The sequence below is a fragment of the Momordica charantia genome, assembly GCF_013281855.1.
Source record: "Momordica charantia cultivar OHB3-1 chromosome 3 unlocalized genomic scaffold, Mcharantia_2.0 BLBB01000003.1, whole genome shotgun sequence".
NCBI classification, from domain to species: Eukaryota; Viridiplantae; Streptophyta; class Magnoliopsida; order Cucurbitales; family Cucurbitaceae; genus Momordica; species Momordica charantia.
This window is the reverse complement of record NW_028275161.1, coordinates 2,856,556-2,873,812: the sequence shown is the minus strand read 5'-3', so window position 1 is coordinate 2,873,812 and position 17,257 is coordinate 2,856,556. Positions and strand designations below refer to the sequence as shown.

The window sequence follows — 17,257 nt, the reverse complement described above, 5'->3', positions numbered from 1 at the left end:
TCCTAGGTTCTTACCTCCTATTGAGCAAGGAATAGTGAAACTACATGGGTCCTTACACTTAATAGGTAATGGATTCCCTAGAGCATCACTACTACACTTTGTTAAGGCTACCGTCTCATGCTCACCAAACTTCTTACACCTAGATATCTGAAATTTGTAAAACAGGAGGGCGTTCAGGTATCGCCGAAATGACGGTTTTAGTTTCCTTCTCCATTGTCAACTGTTTTAACATCTGGTTCATAGTCGCCATTTCGGCTTGCATTGAAGCTACTGTGTCTAACTCAAAGACTCTGGCTGATACTTGCTTCTTTGGTAATGACCTTCCTATTTCGCCTTGGTCATTAATGTCTGTCATCTTATTCAAGATATCAATGATCTCATTTACCGACTTCTCTAACAACGAGCCATTGGCTGCAGTGTTCAACATCATCCTTGATGAACGATCCAATCCTCTATAGAATTGTTCAATCTGCACACATGTGGGCAATCCATGGCTCGGGCATCTTCTCAGTAATTCCTTAAAACGCTCCCAAGCTTCTTGAACTGCTTCGTTCTCCTTCTGTCTAAAAGACACAATGTCCTCTCGAAGGTCTACGTTCCTAGTCAAAGTGTGGTACTTTGCCAAAAATTTCTCCCTCAGTTCCGCCCATGTGTTGATAGAATTTGGTTCTAGTGCGTTTAGCCAAGTCCTTGCACCATCCCTGAGAGAAAAAGGAAATATTTTTAATCTTAGTGCATCCTCAGAGACACGAGGAAGTTGAAATGCATTAGCTATTTCAATAAAGGATTTTAGATGGGAATAAGGATCTTCGTCAGTCAATCCTCCGAACTGGCCCATCGTCTATAACATCTGGGACATGACTAGCTTAACCTCGAACTGTGCGGCTTGGAATAAAGGATTATTTATCCCTGAATTTTGGTTGTGGAACGCATGAGTGATATAATTCCGCATGGCTACATCTCGGTTGTCTGCTAGAAAGATCAGATTGGGAATTTTTCTTGCTCGATTTGCTACTCCTTCACCTGTCATATCTCCATTCACAGGTGGATTTTGTGGCCGTGGAGGATCTTGTGGATTTCTATTCATCTCGATGGTCTCTTCTTCTTCAACTTCTTTCTCTTTTTTACTTTCTTTCTTTTTCTCAACCTCTGCTCACGCCTTCTCCTCTTAAGGGTTCTTTCAATTTCTGGATCAAAGGTCAACCAACCTGACCTTGTGCTCATACACAACTCCCTTAAAAGTTAGATATAACAATTAAGTCGAATAACAGAGGTATGCAACAATCACACAATTAAACAATTCACTTAAAAAGAATATGTTTGGAAAACTTAAGTCCCTGGCAACGGCGCCAAAAACTTGTTGGGACTTTCTCTACCTTTAAAAAGATTAGAGACTCGTGCAAGCGCACACGGTCACAAGTAATACTCGAAAGTAATCCAAGGTCGAACCCCAGGGACTTGTAGCTTTTCAAAATCAAGTAATGCAGTGAAATGGTTTAAATATGCAATTGTGACTTAGGAAGAAAAATGTGATGAAATATTGTCGTTTGGGGTTTTAAGTAACAAGCAATTTAATGAAACTCAACCTCCTTGTCTCCTACCTTAGTTTTGATGCAAAACATGGAAAACACACTATGTTGGGAAAATGCACTAGGTGCAATTCCTGACTTTTCTTGGGATTTGAATTCTACTCTTTCACTACCGCTTTTGGTTGCCGTAGAGACTAGGGTAACCTACAATCATATTCCTATGTGTGATTACAATCCTAGAGAATATCTACCAACTCATTTGCATTATGGGTCAGATGGCCTATGCCTAGGACCATGTTTTATGCGCTTATTCCTAAGTCACATCCCATATTGGTTTCCTATTATTTTACCTAACTCACCTTTCCCAAGGTTGGGATTTGGTGTATAAATCAAGTTCCCACTAGCCAAATGAAAAAAAGATGTAAAGAGAAGTTTTTAGAAACCAACCCAAAAAAGTGTCAGGCGCAATCTGGCCAAAATCCCGAGCGTGTTGAAAATCAAATCATTTGACTAAGTCATTCCACAAGGAGGTTGATAACTAATTTAGAACATAATTAAATGAAAGTAAATGCACGAGAACATAAAGAAAGTATTTTTAATTGAATTTAAATGAATAAATAAGTCGTACAAGGAGTTCTAACTTGACCTTCTTCTCTCTCGAGCGTCAGGGGAGTTGAAACTCACTAAAGAGCTTTAAAATAACAAAATGAACAAAAAATGGAAGTAAGAACTCGAATTAAAAGCAATACGAAAGGTAAAAGCGTGAAAAACGAAGAAATGAACAACTAAAACATGAACATAAACCCTAAAAACATGTTCTACAACTAGATAGCATCTAAAAGAAGATGAAATGAAGCTTGGAAGGGATGATTTGCTGAGGGATGAATGGCTTCCTTTTATAGCACAATAGGTTGGTTGAAACTCCCCTCCATTTTAGGTGGAAAAGGGTTGAGATTCACCTAACACCTCACTTGGACTTGGATCCATGTGGGAAATGTCCTCCTTGCCCTTCATTAATCAAAATATGCGTTTTGACATTTTGTCATCAAAAAATGCGTTGGGCGCAATTCTGCAAAGACAGAATTCTGTTATTTTATTCCAACTTTGACCGCATTTATCTCATATTTTTCCTAAAGTACCATAGTTTGACTTTTATGCAAAAATAATCTATGCATGTTCTACTTTAAGAATATGTGGTTCTTTTTGGCAAATAATAATGGGGAAGTGGTCAAAAACGTGGTCAAACAAGACTACCGACACATGTTTCTGCAGTAAAAAGTCTACCCTAACAGACACATCTTAGTACGTTGTGGTGGAGCAATTGAAACATATACTGCGCATCCAAAAATTCGCAGATGGGAAATATTTGGCTCTTGGCCATAAGCTAATTGTAAGGGGGAGTACTTATGATAGGCTATTGGCCTAATGTGTACAAGTGATGATGCACGCAAAATAGCATGACCTCATATAGATGTAGGAAGCTTAGCTCTCATAAGCAATGGTCTAGCAATTAACTGCAATCGCTTTATAAATGATTCTGCTAAACCATTTTGTGTATGAACATGAGCTACAGGATGTTCAACACTTCTCCCAATCGCCATGCAATAATTATTAAATGATTGGGATGTAAATTCACCAACATTATCTAGACGAATGCTCTTTTTTATATAATCAGAAAATTGTGCTCGTAGCTTTATTATTTGAGTAAGTAATCTTGCAAAAGCAAAGTTTCAACTTGATAATAAGCACACGTGTGACCATCTGCTAGATGCGTCAATTAACAGTATAAAATATCTAACGTTTGGTAGATTAATAGGTCCATATATATCACCCTGAATTTATTCTAAAAATGCAGGTGATTCAGTCCCTACTTTAGCTGGTGATGGTCTAATGAGTAATTTGCCTTAAGAGCTAGCATCACATGATAATTCATTAGATTGAAAAACCTTTTGGTTTTTTAATTGAATTCCAAGTGAATTCTCCATAATTATTCTTGTTATTGTAGATCTAGGATGACCCAACCAGTCATGCCAAATAGTATATATATCTGGATTCATGAACTTTAGGTTCATTATTGCATATGTTTCAATTACTCGTATGTGAGTATAATATAATTCAGAAAATAGAGCAAGTAGATTTTCCAGTATATGTTTACTATGTGAGACAATAAATATAATATAGAGATTTTCTATATTATTCTTGTTATTGATCTGAATATGATAACCATTGCAACGTATATCTTTAATACTCAGTAGATTTCTCTTTGGTTAACTAGAGAACAATGTATTGTCAATTGTAAATTTTGTTTCTTTAGGCAAAATAATATATGTTTTTCCAAAACTTTCAATCAAGTTGGCAGAACCTGATATTGTATTAACTTTTGCTTCCAGCATTGTCAATTTGGAAAAATATCTTCTACATTTCAATATTGTTTGCGTAGTTGCACTATCTACCATACATATATCTTCATTGCTCATTTTTTAGTCATCCAGCATATGAAAATTGTCCATGATTCTTCATTTAAACAAAATAATTACAATAAGAAATTAAAAAAAAAAACTTGGAATACAGAGGATCAAACATGAAAGATATTGGTATTAAAAAAATCATTAATTCTAGATATTTTTAAGATCAAAAGAAGCACTAGCAATTCCATCAATTTGTTCTTTAGGAGATTCAATAAATCTGCCACATCCAAACTGATCATGTTGGCAGGATCAAAGATATCACCATCTTGGTATCTAAAAAATTTACCTCCACATTTTTTCCCTTTTCTTTCAATGACACTTGATAGAGATCCACTAAGTGTTTTGCTGTACGACAGATATGTGCCCAATGCTCAGTCATACCGCATCGGAAAAATTTATTTTCAACACTTCTAGAACTCTGATCTTTTGGAGTTTTTCCTTTGTGATCATCATTTCCTGTGGTTCTTTCGAAACGTGGATGATTAAAACAGCCACCACGAAAATAATAATTATTTCTTCCTTTATCGCAATCAGACCATCGACCTTGACCACGATTATTAAAATTCACAGCATTTGTTACAAGGAATAGTGTTATTCCTGTTGGTCAAGATTCATGGTTTTTCATCAATAATTCGATATTTTGTTCTGCAACAAGAAGACATAATATGAGTTCAGAGTATTCCTTAAAACATTTCTCTTGATATTGTTTTTGCAAGAGCATATTAGAGACATGAAAGGTAAAAGATGTTTTCTCTAGCATATCTCCATCAGTAATTTTTTCTCTGCATAACTTCAATTTCGAACTGATTTCGCAGAATTATAATCACTTACTAATTTGAAATCTTAGAGCCTCAAATGCATCCATTCGTAATGAGCTTGATGAAGAATAACTATTTTCTGATGATCATATCTCTCTTTCAAATTTTGTCGTAAAACACGAACATCTTTTATTGGTAGATATTCCATTTTCAATTCTTCGTGGAGATGGTGATGAAGGAAAATCATGGTCTTTGCCTTATCTTGACTTGTAGTCGGATTTTCTTCTTTGATGGTCTTTCCTAGGTTCATGGCATCGAGATGAATCTCAGCATCGAGTACCCATGACAAATAATTATTGTCATTGATTTCAAGGGCGGCAAACTCTAATTTGGTGAGATTAGTCATAGTGACACTATTACAAACAAATGTATGTATCTTAATAATATAATATATGTAAATATGAAAAATAAAATATAGCTTACCTGATCATAACAAAAGAAAATAAATAACCTACCTTTAAGACCTACCTTTAGGCGTATAAAACAACTTAGACTCGTGCTGATAACATGTTGTAAAATTTGGGGCAAAATTAGGCACTGTTGAAATTAAAAACATAGCAAGATGTTAAATGAAAGAGAAAAAGAGAAATATTATAGAATTAGATATGTTCCTTTTTTTTCGTCATTTACCTATAATAAAATTGATGTATTTATAGACTATAAGGGCTTGGGGAAGCAAGCAACACTTATATGGGATATTGTATAGGTGTCATGAATTTGATGAATATGGGTGTATTCTTTGGTGAATAAGCAAAGATGATGGTCTTTGAGAATGGGCGTCTAATTCAACAAATAGGTTTCATAATAGTTAGGATAATTATTTTTTGTTTCTTTTAATGTATTCATAGTTTGCTTTGTAATGCCTTTCTTGTTCTTGAGTAAATAATAATGTAAATTTTGGAGTTTTAAAACGTTGAAATTTAAGTAACATGATTCAAACCTTCAAAATATAGAATGCCAAAATTCAATTTCATTAAAATCAAACTTAGTAACATAAAAAAAATTAAAAAAAAAACATAGAAAGATGGAAGGTGTTATGGGTAGCTTCCGAATAGGACACGTGTTCGCCCCTCCACGGGCGCGGGCGCACTGGGAACCGATTCTCAGTAAGGATGGCGCCGAGCAGAAGGCTTGTATGCTCACGACGGGACGAACACTACAAACGGTTACGCCCCGTACATACCCACAGCTGGCGGCGCGTGCTGTCGGCATGATGGGTGCATCCAACGGCCCTAGACGACATGCTCAGGCGATGCAGGCAGCGGGGCTACTCTGCACTGTTGGGGATGCACCCCTCTTTGTGCTTCCATACTCCACGCGACACCCCTACCACTTCCAACTGTTGTCCTTCTTGGTCGACCATGCAGGGCTATAAAATGAAGGGCAATCCTCCACACCAAGTAAGTGAAAAACCTGTCACTGAAATCTCTGGTGTCTTATTTCTATTTTTACTCTGATTACTAACTTGAGCGACGTCGAGTTCTTTATCAAGGGAAATATAATATTGTTATGGATGAATAAAGAGAATAATTTTTTTTTATCAAGGGAAATATAATATTGTTATTTGTTGGGTGTGAAAAGTCGTACGAGATAGTTTTAGAAAATGCAAAAAGAGAGAAAAATATTATAACGGAGTTAAATAGTAAATATTATTATTATTTTTTTTTTTTTTACAACATGGGTTTAGATTTACGAATTATGAGATTGGTAAAACTCAGCTCCAAACATGGGGTGGTGGGTTATCAAAGCCAAGCCCACTCGAGAAATTCATGGGCCAAATATCATCTATAAAATTTTCTTACGAAGTATGTGAGTGACGGTAAAATATCTTGAAGTATTCATGTCGGTAATTTGTAAAGGCAACTTGCATTCTTTAAAGCAACTAAAGACAATAGATGGCAAGTTTAAGTGACAAAGAATATGGAAGAGAATGTAAAGACTGTCAACTATGTCTTAATAGTCTTAATAGTTATCTCCCCTAATAAACAATGATTACCAAGGGGTCTTAATAGTCTCATGATACTTCATTTTTCATCAAAAATGACCAAATCATACTGATGTGGTCATAATGAACTAAGAGCTCCAAGAACTAACCTACATCAACAAAGAAGAAAAGTTAGAGGAAAGACCTCTAAAAGGAGGAACTTTCATTTATCTCACCAACAAATTTTGTCCATTCTGAAGCTCCATGAACAATCATCGAGGGTCAAAAAGAGGAGGAAAATTGAGAAGCCAAGTGAATGGTCATACCTCAAGGACTTGCCTACCGCAAGCCTTTGGACACACCCCATGCGCAGCACACGCCATGTGCACTCCCCATCACCGCACACACTGTACGTGCCCTGTGTCACAACCATACTAGTAGAGAGTAGGTTGTGACGCCCACGTAGTGTGCAAGTGTCAGCGACAAGCATATGTGTACGACCGTGACACCCTGCATTGCTCATGCCTTAACCATGCCGCCTGCGCCTCACGCCTCCTTCGCACACTCCTGCATGCGCCTCATGCCAACCCTACGCCATGCACACCTACCATGCGGCTAACCTCACAAGGCAGTGCCACCGAGCCCCCCCCCCCCCCCCCCCCCCCCCACATGCCTTGCCAGCGTCCACGACGCCTCACACGCCAGTGCCCATTCGCTTGCGGCCTACCACCCATGTCCCAACGCCGCCTCGTTGATGCCACACTCACACGCACGCCACGCCCATGTGCTGCCCTTGCATTCACCACGCCCAACTGTCTGCGGCCTTTCCGTTGCACGCGCATGTCTCCCGTCTCCCTCGCGCCAAAATGTCTTGCCGCCCACTCCTTGTTAATTAAGGAAATTATTTTGTTTTTATTTTACTCAATTTTATTTTATTTTATCAAAATTAGATTTAAGGAATAGTTGCTCTAGTTGATTATAGCAAGTTGGTGCCATTTAGGAAATTATTTTGCAATTATTTTGTTTATTTTATTTTCCTTGGATTTTTAGGTTTATTTTGTTTAGCAAAATATTTTGTTAAAGGCATTTGGCATTGGCTTATAAATAGACGAGCCCCTCGTAGTTGCAAAACAATTTAAGTCAAATTTGAGTTGAATACTCAAGATATTCTATTTTATCCTCAGAGCATGCTTGGTCATCAAATTCGTTGAGTATTTTAGATCTCGAGCATAGTCATCTATCCGCCCAAGATGACTACAAAGGTAATTCATCTAACATTTATCTTTTGGGTTGAATCAACTATACGATTGAACGGTTCGAGTAGTTGATACGCTTGGATTGTCGTTGATCACATAATCATGTAACTTACAGAAGATGGGAAGGGAGGGATCGCATCAACTAGAGTTCATGTAGAAAAGAAAAAAACGTGCTACGAGATATAAAATTATCTTTGGAATAGACGATTTTGTTAATTAAATATATGAAGAATGATCAACTCATAAAACACTATCTTCGTATATTTCCCAAATGTATTGTGTAGAAATGACATCTAAAAACGTACGTAACATTAAAAATAATCTCTTTAACTTTTGTTAATTCTCATGAATTCATATAAAAGTAAGTTTAATACAATATTTGAATCTTTAGAACACCCATTCATAAAAGTTATTTGTCAAAGCGTTTCGCATACTTGTGTGTTTGGAATGAGTGATTTTAAAAACTAAAAAAAATCAAGAATAATTGATTTTTTAAAATAATTGGTGATATCTTAAAAAATCAATATAGAGTGATTTTAAATTTTCTTAAAATCACTTTTTTAATTTGCGAAACATGATCAATAGAAATGAGAGTAATTTTAGCAATGGCAAAAGTGATTTTTGGTCATGCCAAATCATTTCCAAACACATCCTTATACGATCTCCAAACTTGGGGTTTTTTCTCATTGACTTTTTTGGTATAATTCCACAAAATTTTAAAAAGTACTTTGATCCATCTTGGTCCCTTAATCTTCATTTTTATTTCATTTCTTTCCATCATAATTTTAACACTACACTTCACTCACTAAATTTCTTGAAATATAGCCATAAACTCAAAATACAGGGATCAAAATGAACGTTCTAGTAATACATGGATCAAAATAGACGTGTTGAATGTCCAGGGATCAGAATAAACCAAAATGATCAAAAGTAAAGGATCCAAATAATATTTAAACCTATAAAAAAGACTTGCAAAGATAAAACATGAAAGAGAGAGAGGAGTTTTGGAAGAAATTAAGTTGATTTATGTGTGTTGGTCAATTGCTAGGAAGTAGGCTTATGTAAAGGAGAAAGAAAGGCTTAATAAACACTTTGTTGGATCTTCCCCCATTGAAGAAATTTAGCCCACAAATATATTTAGTATACAACATACAAACATATGTGGCTCTCCCTCCCCTCCCATCCTTCAAATACTCCTCTTTTCCCATCCCCTCTAGAGAGAGAAACAAAGACAAAGAAAGAGAGAGAGAGAGAAGAGACTCATCATCTCACAATGTCTCAATTCAATCACATGCAAACATACGGTGGCAATGCTAGCCCCGCCGTGGAACAACTTTTCCGAGGTCCGAATCAAATTCTCATTTCATGTTTCTTGTTTCCTGGTAACTTATAGTTTTGTTGGTCGTTTTGATGTAAGAACTGTCATCGTTTCTCTTCTTCTCTCCATATATACACTTTCTCTTATTAGTCTTATAATGTACATTTTCTTTCATTTATCCTTTCACTCAATTTTTTTCGCTTATTTTTTTTTTGTTATTTTAATTGTTTTTATTTTCGTAAAATTTTCTATAATTTTAACTATTTTTATTTACGTGGTTGGTTGATTATACAAATATTTGTCCATTAAATATTAATCATTTAAAAAACACTTAGTGTATTAAATATAAAGAAACCCATTTTTAAAAAAAGATCAAATTAAATAAGATGTGATTCTTAGCATGAAAATAATATTTTTGGTGCATTTGGGTTTGTTGACTATAATGTAATCAATAAAGGATAATGGCTCAACAAACTAAACTAGTTGCAAAAGATATTGTTTTTAGGTTAATAGAGCAGAAGTTTAAATCTCCGACCTTTTAGTCATCCGTTGATAACTCGTGAAAATAAACTTGTTTAGTAAAAGATTCATTGTTTTGTGTTACTATAAACATTTCAATAAGAGTTTTGAGACCCTAATAATTTAGTAAATTTAGTAGATGTTTGAAATTTGAGTTCAAAACTTTTTATTTTTTCAGAAAGGGAAATTAATGTTTCAGATAACTACTTTAGAAGTAATTCTTTTAATTGTGCCTAATTTTCGAAACATTTGGTATTGTTTTTTATTTGAAAGATACAGACTAAGCAAACAATTAAAAATATGAAACAAAAGAATTATTTGTTTATCCTGGAACTGAAATCTCAAACAAGATATTTTGCAACTGCACAAATTGAGACTGCCTTTAGTTTTAAACAAATCCATTGAAAAGTACTGCTTGTGGAGAATTAACATAGTTTAGGCATTTCCACGTGCAGATCAGGGGCCGGATGCTTCAAGATGGCCTCCGTCGTATTCGTCGCCATCGCTTGGAAGAGACCACGACCCCGAAGAGGATATCGATCACCATCAGAAGAAATCAGTTTTCACCAAGGTGAAGGAAAAGGCAAAGAAACTGAGATACACTCTCAGCAACAAGAAGAAGCACGGTGAAGACGAGAACCCAACGCCATCCTGGGGTTATAATTTGGACGAGGATGAAGAGGAGGACGATGGCGATGCTGAATATCTTGGAGCCCCAAGTAAACTCCTTCCGTTTAAATGTTGTTCCAAATTCCATTCCTGATTTTAACTTAGAACAACACCCTTCTTTTTTCTTCTCTCTTCCTTTGCAGTGTATGAATCGGAGCTGGCACCCGAGGACTGCAAAGAGAATGCTAGGCAGCATCCTCGAGCAGATCCTGTGATTGCTGAGAATCATGTTTTAGCGAATACCATAAAGCTTGCCTTTGGACAAGATGAAAAGCCTTTCAACTCTTCAGAGACGTCGTCTCGAGCGGTTGCAGGGCCATCCCTTGAGAATAGGGAGAGAACAAGTGAAATTACAGCTGCAAATAGTGCCATTCGCACTACGGAAATACAAGAAAATGAGGCTGCAAAGCCTCACAGTCCGGGCAAGACACTGACTGAAGCTGTAACAGAGAAGCTGGCACCGGTTTATTCCACTGTTACTGACGCTACGCATGCCATTGCTTCAAAGATCCATAGCCTGACTGTCTCTGCTCCATCTACCCTGTCGGTCCGTTCTTCACCTGCAACTCCAGAAAAAGCTTCTTCCCCAGCAAATCCGAGACCAAGCTCTGCCCGAACAGCTTCACAAGCATCAAAGCTTGGTAAAGGAACTGAGCAGATATGGGACAAAGGAGTTTCAGTAAAGGAGTACTTGATGCATAAGTTTGAGCCAGGTGAAGATGAGAGAGCTCTATCTCAGGTGTTATCCAATGCACTGAGTCCGAGAACAAATCCCAGAGATGTAGGTGTGGTAGAGAAGATGAAGGAGGCAGTAAATTCTATGTTGCGAGCAGAGGACGAACCAGAGCCGCAAGCTGCACATTTGGCGGTAAAATCTTCATCACGGGCCGAGAAGGCAGCACCAGAGACAGTGGCTGCATCCTTGGCTACAAAATCTTTATCACAGACCAAGAAGGCACCAGAGCCAGTGGCTGTATCCTTGGCCACAAAATCTTCATCACAGACCAAGAAGGCATCACAGCCAATGGCTGAAAATTTGGCTGCAAAACCTTCATCACAAGCCGAGAAGGCACCAAAGGAAGTGACTACACATTTGGCTAAAAAATCTTCATCACAAACCGAGAAGGCACCACAGGCAGTGACTACACATTTGGCTTCAAAATCTTCATCACAAACCGAGAAGGCACCACAGGCAGTGACTACACATTTGGCTGCAAAATCTTCATCACAAACCGAGAAGGCACCACAGGCAGTACTGGCTGTACATGTGACTGCAAAACCTGCATCGCGGGCTGAGCCAGCACCACAGGCAATACTGACTACAAATCTGGCAGCAAAACCTTCATCCAGGGTTGAGGCGGCACCACAGCCAGTGGCTGCACATTTAACTGCAAAATCTTCATCAAATGCTCCGACCTTTACCACTGCCCACAGAGGTCAGTTACTACAACTTCATATTTCCACTCTTACAGTCTGATATACATATAAATATATTACATAGTATAACAGAATAAAGCAATATTTCTCTCTGATGCAGTAGCTGAGGAAGAGAACCTTGAAAGAATACTCCAAACCAATTAACAGACATGTGCAACACCAATCAGAAGTTTTAGACACAGACAGCAAACAACAAACAATAAAAAATAAACTACGTTTTTTCCCTCCATTTTGTTTGATTTAGTTCAGTCTTGTATTGTACCAATAAAATACTTCTGCAGTACTTTTATTGCAGAATTATGTGAAGAATGCAAGGGATGCTTGTATTCAAATCTTAGTTTTACTAATATTTTCAGACATGTAGTCTTCTGGGTTTATTTGAACTTTTAATAAGGAATTTTTGTATCTAGAAATAATGTATTTTGGAATTCTATAAATTCACAGTTTCGAACTTTGAACTTGTGAATTAAGTAAATATACACGAGCTTGAACTCTGAAAGGCCATTGTTCATTGAGCAGTAGACGCATTTGTACCACAATCTTATTCTTAAACTGTCAAACATGTAATTTCTAAATTTATTTCTCTTGCTCGAGCCATCAGATTAATTATACGACTCCTAAAAAATTGGCGATACAATAATATACAGAAAGTTGATGAATTTCAATCATACTGGTAAAAATATTTAGATATACACATTTCAAGAAGGGAGAAAAGCATGAATACACCTATTCAATTTGAGACTGCCTATTCAATTGATCAACAAGATCTCTTGAATCGCAGCAATGACTGGTCGTGTCAGATCTCCAAGCGAGAAGTATGCTGCAATCATTCTGCCAATGTTAGCCAATTCAACTGCTGAAAAAATATGTTTATTATTAAAATCTTGTGAAGGTGAATTCAGCCATTACGTGTATATCACTTCAAGATTTTGGATTCTATTTCTTCCAGACTAAGACCTTTGGTCTCGGGAACTTGAAGAGATACGAAAAGAAGTGAAAGCAATGCAATACCACCAAAAAGAAGGAAAAGGTTTTCTGCTCCAAGCAATTCCTGTAAGACAGAAATTTAAGCATCTATCAATTTTGAGATGACTCCAAAAATAGTGGGAAGAAAGGTAAAGAATAATATGCCAGTACTTCTATAAAGGAACAAGAATCAAGGCAAAAGTTTAAAGGAATAAGAACCTTCAGTGGAGAAAATGCAAATGTGACAATGGCGTTTGAACCAAAATTAGTAAGAACTGCAAGACTGATTCCTTTCCCTCTAGTTCGGAGTGGAAATATTTCTGACACCATAAGCCAACTGATTGGTCCAAAGGATATCTGCAATGACATCTCAAGAAGTTTTTCACACTTTAATGACAAGAAAAAGTAGCAGCAAAGGATCAGCAAATTTCCAGTTTCACATTGAAGTTGTCTATAAATCAGGTAAGAGAGGTTCCTATCAAATTTGATCCCCTCCAGCGATACCATAAAAGTGCTAATATGTAGAGAGAGAAAGACTGATTGACAAATTCCTCAAGGCGAAAGAAGCAACAGAATTATACCTGGTAGCAGCCAACATATAGAAGCAGGGCAGCTACAGCAACAATGGGGAATCCACCAAGAAATTTGTAGTAAGCTGAAAGAAGAAGCAAGGAAACTGCCTGCGGTAATATAAGATAGCAGAATAAGAACTCCAAGTGAACCATTCTTCAAAGATTAAAAGGTTATTGCACATGCCGCCAAATTAATAAATATGATTATAATGCTTACAATTCCACTGACACCTCCAATGAGCAGGGGTCTTCTTCCAAGATCATCAACTTTTAGAACAGCTATCCAAGTCATAAGTAACTGAAGGAAGATAATCACAAGAAAATCATAAGAAAACCAAAAACAGTTATAAGAGTCAAAGAGAAACATTCTTTTCTAATTTAGATTGTGTATTATTTTAAATTATCAATGCACCTTAAACACCCCTATCACAACTGATACTCTAGTAGCATCGGAGGCAGCAGCAAATCCTGCATTCTTGATTCATAATGGTACAGAAATTATGGTTTAGCAGAGAGCAGGAAAATTGCATTCTTGAGATCTAATGGTTCATAATGGTACAGAAATTATGGTTTAGCAGAGAGCATGAAAATTACATTCTTGAGATATAATGGTACAGAAGTTTTGGTTAAGTAGGGAGAGAGGAAGAGGAGCAAAACCTGAAGAATGGAACCTGCATAATATAAAACGCTTGGCTGTCCAGTTATCTGTCACAGTTGATAGAATTTCTAGACAATCTGAGTCACTTGTACTTACGCTAAAATGGTACTCTTTTAAAATGAAAGGACTACAGACAAAATCAACTTTTAGAGATGACGAAAAACCTGCTGAAAGAGAACCAAACCTCCACCAATGATGAAGGCTTTCAAACTTGGGCCTTGAAAAACCTCCCAGATACTACCTTCAGATTCCTGCTCAGAATAGGCAGATTTCAGGGAGAGAAACGTTTCTTCTATTTGACTTTCGGATACTTTATCACCAGGAGGTCGTCCTCTAAGTTTACTCAAGGCCTCAATGGCTTTCTCTTTTGAATCTTGTAAAGGCGCTTTACCTTGAACCGCCCTGAGAAGTAACCAACGAGGCGATGGTGGGAGCACCCACATTCCTAATCCCATTAATAAAGCAACCGGTGCACTAAGTCCATACATGTATCGCCACCCTCCAACCGTATTAATCCGAAGGCTTCCAACTAAATACCCCAACTGCATAATAGAAATATCTTGAAAATTAGCTAATTCTTGAAAGGGAAGTAACTTAAACGACACGAGAGAAATTTATCAGCAATACCAGAATTCCTAGGACTATAAACAGTTCCTTTAAAGATACTAAAGTTCCACGAATCTGAGATGGGCATGTTTCTGCTATATAAAGAGGAGCCCCATGCATGGCCTGTTAAATGGAAAATGGTCAAAACTAGGAAACCATAACAGAATGCTCTTGCAGTTCAAGGGACTAGTGAGAAGTAAGCAATAAAATTACCAGACCAATACCAAGGCCATAGAGAAGTCTTCCCGCCAAAAGAACACCCAGATCAGGGCAATAAGCAGTGATCAGGCTACCAACTGCATATAGTACAGCTGCTATAATAAGCTCCCTCCTCCGCCCTTATGACCAAAATAAGAAAATAAATCCAGTAAAATTCACAAGAAGCTTCAAACTTGAGGTTAAATTAAACATGGCAAGCATGTACCGAGAAAATCTGCAATTGGGTACACAAGGAGGGAACCAAGAAGAGCTCCATAAAGAGAACCACTAACCTAAATTCAAGGTAATACAAAGCCGATAAAAGTTTTGGAGATATTGGCATCACAATTTACAATCGTAAATCCTACAAGAGATACTGACCACAAGACCAAGTTGGACGGCAGAAATGTTAAACCAAGTTGTGCCACTAAGCTCTGGTGACTGACAATTTAAGGAAAACAAAGGAAACTCATGAACAATATATGGTATAACTTTCTCATCTAGAAAAGATTTTAGGCTGGAAAAGAGATTATATCAGAAAGATGAAGATGTACCTGCAAGGAGATGGTAGCTCCAGAGGTGGCACCAATGTCATATCCAAACAACAAACCTCCCAAGGCTGGGAACAAGAACCTAATAAAGCAGAAATTCGACGAGGCAATACGCCAACTCAAATACCCCAAAAGTACAAAAATGCTAACTAGTTAAAACCAAACCCAATTGATGAATTGAACTCCGGATATCCATAAAAATGTACAAATAAAGAGCTAACTCCATAAACCCACATAAACCAAGAATTTTATTCAACGAAAATCGGAAGTAAAAATCAGAATCGAGCACAAAACCGCTGAAAACGTACGGCAAAATGACAGAAGACCAAGAAAACTGTTCTGCACTGGCTGCGTCAGAACCAAGCGACTTGGTTTCTTCCACCCCGGACAAATAATCAGCCTGATCACCACCAACCTACAGAGCAGACAAGAATTTGAAGCAAACTTTTCCGATCATCACACAAAATTCAAATGGGAGTTCGAAAATTTCTGGACCTTAGCGATGAGCCCAAGCTTGGAACCAGAGGGAGACGCTGGGCCACGGAATCGGGCATGTAGATTGGCGCTGAATGATGAAACTAGAAGTGGGGTAATGGACGATGAGGAGAAGAGAAGTGTTGAGCCCTTCAGTTGGGGTTTACGAGTGTGATACAGAGAGTGTTTATGGGTGAAGAGAGGTCGAACTGGCGCAAAGCAGGCCATGGCAATGGCAGAGGGATCGCAGAGAAAGAGAGATGAAGCTGGACATTGTTGCGGTTGTAGGTTCCACTGTATATTATCGTGTGTGTGTGTTGAGAATCAGAATCTTGTGGCCTCCTTTCGTTTCTCTTTTCCTGTGAATGTGTACCTCAATTCAATTCTAGTGCTGCTTTGTTTCTTCTTCCTAGTTCTAACCGTTTCCTTTTTTGTTTTGTTAACTCTCGTAACTCTAATTTATAACAATTTAAGTCCAGTTGTAATAAAAAAAAACGATTTAGGTCCAAAATGAAAATGAAAATGAAAATTTTCATTGTCTTTGATAGTATTTACTAGAGGTTAAGAACGGAATCAATTAGGGGGCGTTTTACTTACCTACATGTTCAGCATCGGTAGCCTGGATTTGTTAAACGTGGAGTTGATCTTGAGGTATTTTGTAACCTAATTTGAGGCCAACGATGGTGTAACTTAAGTCTGGGTAGTTTGTGTTTAGGTTGTAAGGTTGGACAAACCATTTTTAGTTATTTTTTTCTTTTGTTTTTTAGTGAAATATTCAACCATTCATATAATCTAGTTAAATTTGTAGACAATTTTGTATAATGAAATCAATCCATCCATTATAAATTTTGTTTCTTAATTTATATAATCTTTAACGATAATTTTCTTTTTTTTTTCATACAACGATATTGTGTCCCTTATGTGCAAAGTATACACGTTCGTTGTAGTAAGTAATAAAAAGTTCGAATCCACAGGGAATGTTCACTAAACACTTTAATGGAGGCTCAAGAAAGCTAAAACCTAAATGCAAAGTGTTGGATAGCCAAAACAACATGGGTATTATAGAAAATAAAGGCTGCGATGCACAGTTAATACCATGAACTTGAACCTAAATTGCATTCAAGTATATTTTCAACAAGAACAGTAAACAGTGAAAGTGGTTAACAAATTTCTCTTTTACTAGGTAAGGGGAAAATTGAATGTGACTTTTTCTGGACTGCTCAAACAATGCTATAGCATTAATAATGTGAATACTGGCCAAACAGACCTGGAACCTTTCTAGACATTCCAGATT

The 17,257-nt window shown here is 37.1% G+C and overlaps 2 protein-coding genes and 1 non-coding gene across 6 annotated transcripts; 2 read left to right on the top strand and 1 right to left on the bottom strand.

Annotated features, from left to right (window-relative positions):
* Positions 1–485: 485 nt before the first annotated feature.
* On the top strand, positions 486–592 carry LOC148212166 (small nucleolar RNA R71). The gene has a single exon (XR_015789976.1). It is a non-coding gene; the product is annotated as a small nucleolar RNA R71 (small nucleolar RNA).
* An 8,615-nt stretch (positions 593–9,207) lies between these two features.
* On the top strand, positions 9,208–12,169 carry LOC111012085 (uncharacterized). The gene is made up of 4 exons (XM_022286108.2): positions 9,208–9,338; positions 10,288–10,551; positions 10,645–11,937; positions 12,039–12,169. Exons 1-4 carry the CDS (start codon positions 9,269–9,271, stop codon positions 12,080–12,082), a joined length of 1,671 nt encoding a protein of 556 aa, XP_022141800.1. The 5' UTR covers positions 9,208–9,268; the 3' UTR covers positions 12,083–12,169.
* A 336-nt stretch (positions 12,170–12,505) lies between these two features.
* On the bottom strand, positions 12,506–16,348 carry LOC111012084 (Major facilitator superfamily protein). Of its 4 annotated transcripts, none has more exons than XM_088121746.1 (15): positions 15,985–16,348; positions 15,798–15,904; positions 15,493–15,571; positions 15,320–15,379; positions 15,165–15,231; positions 14,954–15,078; positions 14,762–14,863; positions 14,299–14,676; positions 14,071–14,181; positions 13,889–13,951; positions 13,694–13,774; positions 13,486–13,584; positions 13,124–13,261; positions 12,950–12,989; positions 12,506–12,794 (listed from the first exon to the last, which is right to left on the bottom strand). In XM_088121746.1, the coding sequence occupies exons 1-15, from the start codon at positions 16,189–16,191 to the stop codon at positions 12,688–12,690; spliced, it is 1,764 nt and encodes a 587-aa protein (XP_087977872.1). In that variant the 5' UTR covers positions 16,192–16,348; the 3' UTR covers positions 12,506–12,687. The 4 variants fall into 4 exon arrangements, with proteins under 4 accessions (XP_087977872.1, XP_022141798.1, XP_087977873.1 ...); XM_022286106.2 differs by having other exon boundaries at positions 14,134–14,181; positions 15,985–16,344; XM_088121747.1 differs by having other exon boundaries at positions 12,506–12,758; positions 12,848–12,989; positions 15,985–16,341.
* Positions 16,349–17,257: the final 909 nt, after the last annotated feature.